General features: G+C 44.2%; 1 protein-coding gene across 1 annotated transcript in view; it reads right to left on the bottom strand.

Annotated features, from left to right (window-relative positions):
- Stab2 (stabilin 2) overlaps positions 1 to 2,767 on the bottom strand; it is a 143,538-nt gene that overhangs the window by 55,921 nt on the left and 84,850 nt on the right. The window contains exons 35-36 of the mRNA XM_013019092.1: positions 1,664 to 1,859; positions 601 to 673 (exon numbers count right to left, since the gene is read on the bottom strand). Of these exons, the coding sequence (XP_012874546.1) occupies positions 601 to 673; positions 1,664 to 1,859 (269 nt within the window). The remainder of the gene's footprint in view (positions 1 to 600; positions 674 to 1,663; positions 1,860 to 2,767) is intronic.

Genomic DNA, 2,767 nt, shown 5'->3' with positions numbered 1-2,767 from the left:
TATATATATATATATATATTACATTAACTATGTAAACACATGTGACCACATAAATCCTTTTTTACATAGACTGCCAGGAAGCTCAAATATACTGAGAGGGTCTCCCTCTTGCCAGGCTCTGTGTTAGGCAGTATGGATACAAAGATGAGTAAAACACAGACTTCTCCCTTGCGTGTATGTGATTCTAATGGTTTAGCTGTTGAAGTGTGGCTCTCCCCTGGGTTTTCAATTGCTACTTTTATTTGTATTTCCCATATTATTCTTTCTATTTTTAACATCATTTTGTTACGATATGCTATAAACAAGCAAACCCACAATTACAGCTAATATGCAATATCATTGTCTTTTGCATTACTACTAGAAATAGTTTTTCCTTGTCTTGGGAGTGTGAGTTACTTTTATTTTATTCTTTATGCCTTTTCTTTATTTTTACAAACTTTTTTGCTACAGGAAGGAATTATGTTAACTGCCTGAAGGGGAAAAAAACCCAATCATTTTTCTAACTTAGAAAGAAAAAAATATGGCTTCTGCAAAGCCTGGTTAAGCACAGTCATCAACACGAAGGGCTGGCTCTTACCTCTGTCACAGGCCACCCCTCGCCAGCCGATGTCACAATCACAGGAGCCGTCTCCCGAGGGTCCTTGGTTGCATCTCCCATGGACACAAGGACACACTAAGAGGGAAAAACACCTCACATGATCAGGTTGCAATCTGCGTTCCACATCTTGTTGATCACTTACTGGGGACGCTTTATTGCCTCTGTTCTCCAGCCTGGTTATGGTGAGAAGAAGTCCTTGTCTTTCATAGAGTCACAGTCAGAGGTCTAGGGCTATGTGGGGTGTCTTGGGATGGGACCATTGTTATGTTTCCTGAGGGCAGTTTAACATGGAAGCCCATTTGATACTGGGTTTACAGAAACCTGGTGTGTCCTGTCTTCTTCAATGACATAGAATTGTCACTCCTTTGTTTTATACCACGGTCATGAGGCTCTTGGAGAAGTCTGAAATGAGTTGGTATCTTGCTCATTCAGCTTTAAAGTTTGCTGAACCCCTTGAAGGCCATCCAGGGATCTTAGGCTAGGGGAACTCCAGCACAAATTGCTGGCAAACAAGCTTCTAAAGAACAGAAAAACACCTCGCCCCCCAACCCAGCATGCTCCTTTCAATACTATCATATGGCCTAATATATTATTATATGAATATATTATATGGCCTAATTGAAATCACAGGACTGCACATTAATTTTGTCTGGCATAGGCCAATGGTTAGAAAACAAGAGCAGCTAAGTTTGTGGTGCTTAGTTCCAAGTAAAACAACAATTTTGTTTTCTGCTCATGGAATTGGTACCTCCTCACATGCATATCCCTGGCTACAGGTCACTGTTTTTGCAAAAGCAAAGCCTGTAGCTTGCTGAGAGGAAATCGATAGAGTGACCTTTTCATAAAGCCTCTTAGACCTTAAGAGTCAGGCTTTGGTGGGCGTTCAAAACTGAGAATTGGTGGGTAGGTTGAGGTCAAGTGACTGCAAATGTCCTATGCAAGAAAATCAGCACAGCTGGTCTTCTAATCCATGTGGGATTCCAGCTGCCTAGAGAAAGGGACTGGGTGTGTGTGGGAGGTTCTGTTCTTTGCTGTAGCTGCCTGGTTTGGGCCAGGGGGGCGCACCTTGGTCACAGTGGATGCCGTATTTGCCCTGGGCACAGGTCTCACAGGCTGTCCCACTGAAGCCTGGGCCACATTCGCATTTGCCGGTCCCATTAACTCCATCCAGACAGATCCCATTCCCAAAGCACACATTCTGGCCTTTCCCAGGGCAGGCCTGACACTGGGGACCAAAGAAGCCGGCACAGCATGCTCTTGTCTGAAACAGAAAGACAAAGCTGGGCACTCCCTGCCACTTTCTGGTTTGGGAGGGAATCCATATGTACTTGTTTCTTTGACTCCCAGAGCCCACGAGGACTAAGGGGAGACTCAGCAATTTCCGAGGAACAAAGACTGAAGCCTCCACTGAGCAGGATGGAAAGAGAAAAGACAAGTAGGAGAAGGAGATGGGGAGAAATGAAAGAGGAGGGGCACACAGGACCAAACTAAAGAATGACTTGAGAGGCTGGAGGATGGGGAGGGATACCAATCTGCCTTCTCCATGTCCAAACGTGGGCCCCTTTGCATGAAGTTCTCTTTCGTCTTCTAGGCAAGGAGGGAGGCCTTTGGAGGTAAGGTGGTTGGCCTTTTAAGAGAGATTTTCTTGTAGTTCAAGGAAGCCCTTTGGATGTCCGTTTGGCCTTGACCTGTCTTTATTCGTGAGTATTTTAAAACCAAATTTTTTCTAGCCCCAGCTCTGCAGCCTGAGGGTCAAACCATCCTTCCTCTGCTAAACTCAGGTTATGTCAAGGTATTTGGGAAAGAAGCAGAACAGGAAGTTACAAAGAAATTTCCTGCAAATTCCAAAATGGTGCCCAGAGATCCTTAATTTTGAGGACCCATTTTTTTCTTCTAATGAGGGGGACTCAGTTTCAAACAATTGGGTTTACCTTGTCTTTCCTTAGTGGCCACATCCTCTGTCTTTTTTGCTTCTATACTACTTGTGTTGTGAGAATAAGGAAGTTCTTTCATATCATCAACTTTTTCACCAAACAAGCCAATGCATCTTTAACCCATACTGTTGTTTCTTCCTCCTCTTCCTCCTTTTCCTCCTCCTCTTATTCTCCTCCTCCTCCCCTTCCTTCCTTCCTTCCTTCCTTCCTTCCTTCCTTCCTTCCTTCCTTCCTT

The sequence above is a fragment of the Dipodomys ordii genome, unplaced genomic scaffold, assembly GCF_000151885.1.
Source record: "Dipodomys ordii isolate 6190 unplaced genomic scaffold, Dord_2.0 Scaffold3, whole genome shotgun sequence".
NCBI lineage: Eukaryota > Metazoa > Chordata > Mammalia > Rodentia > Heteromyidae > Dipodomys > Dipodomys ordii.
Note: the sequence above shows the minus strand (reverse complement) of the source record. Positions and strands in the feature narration are given on the sequence as shown.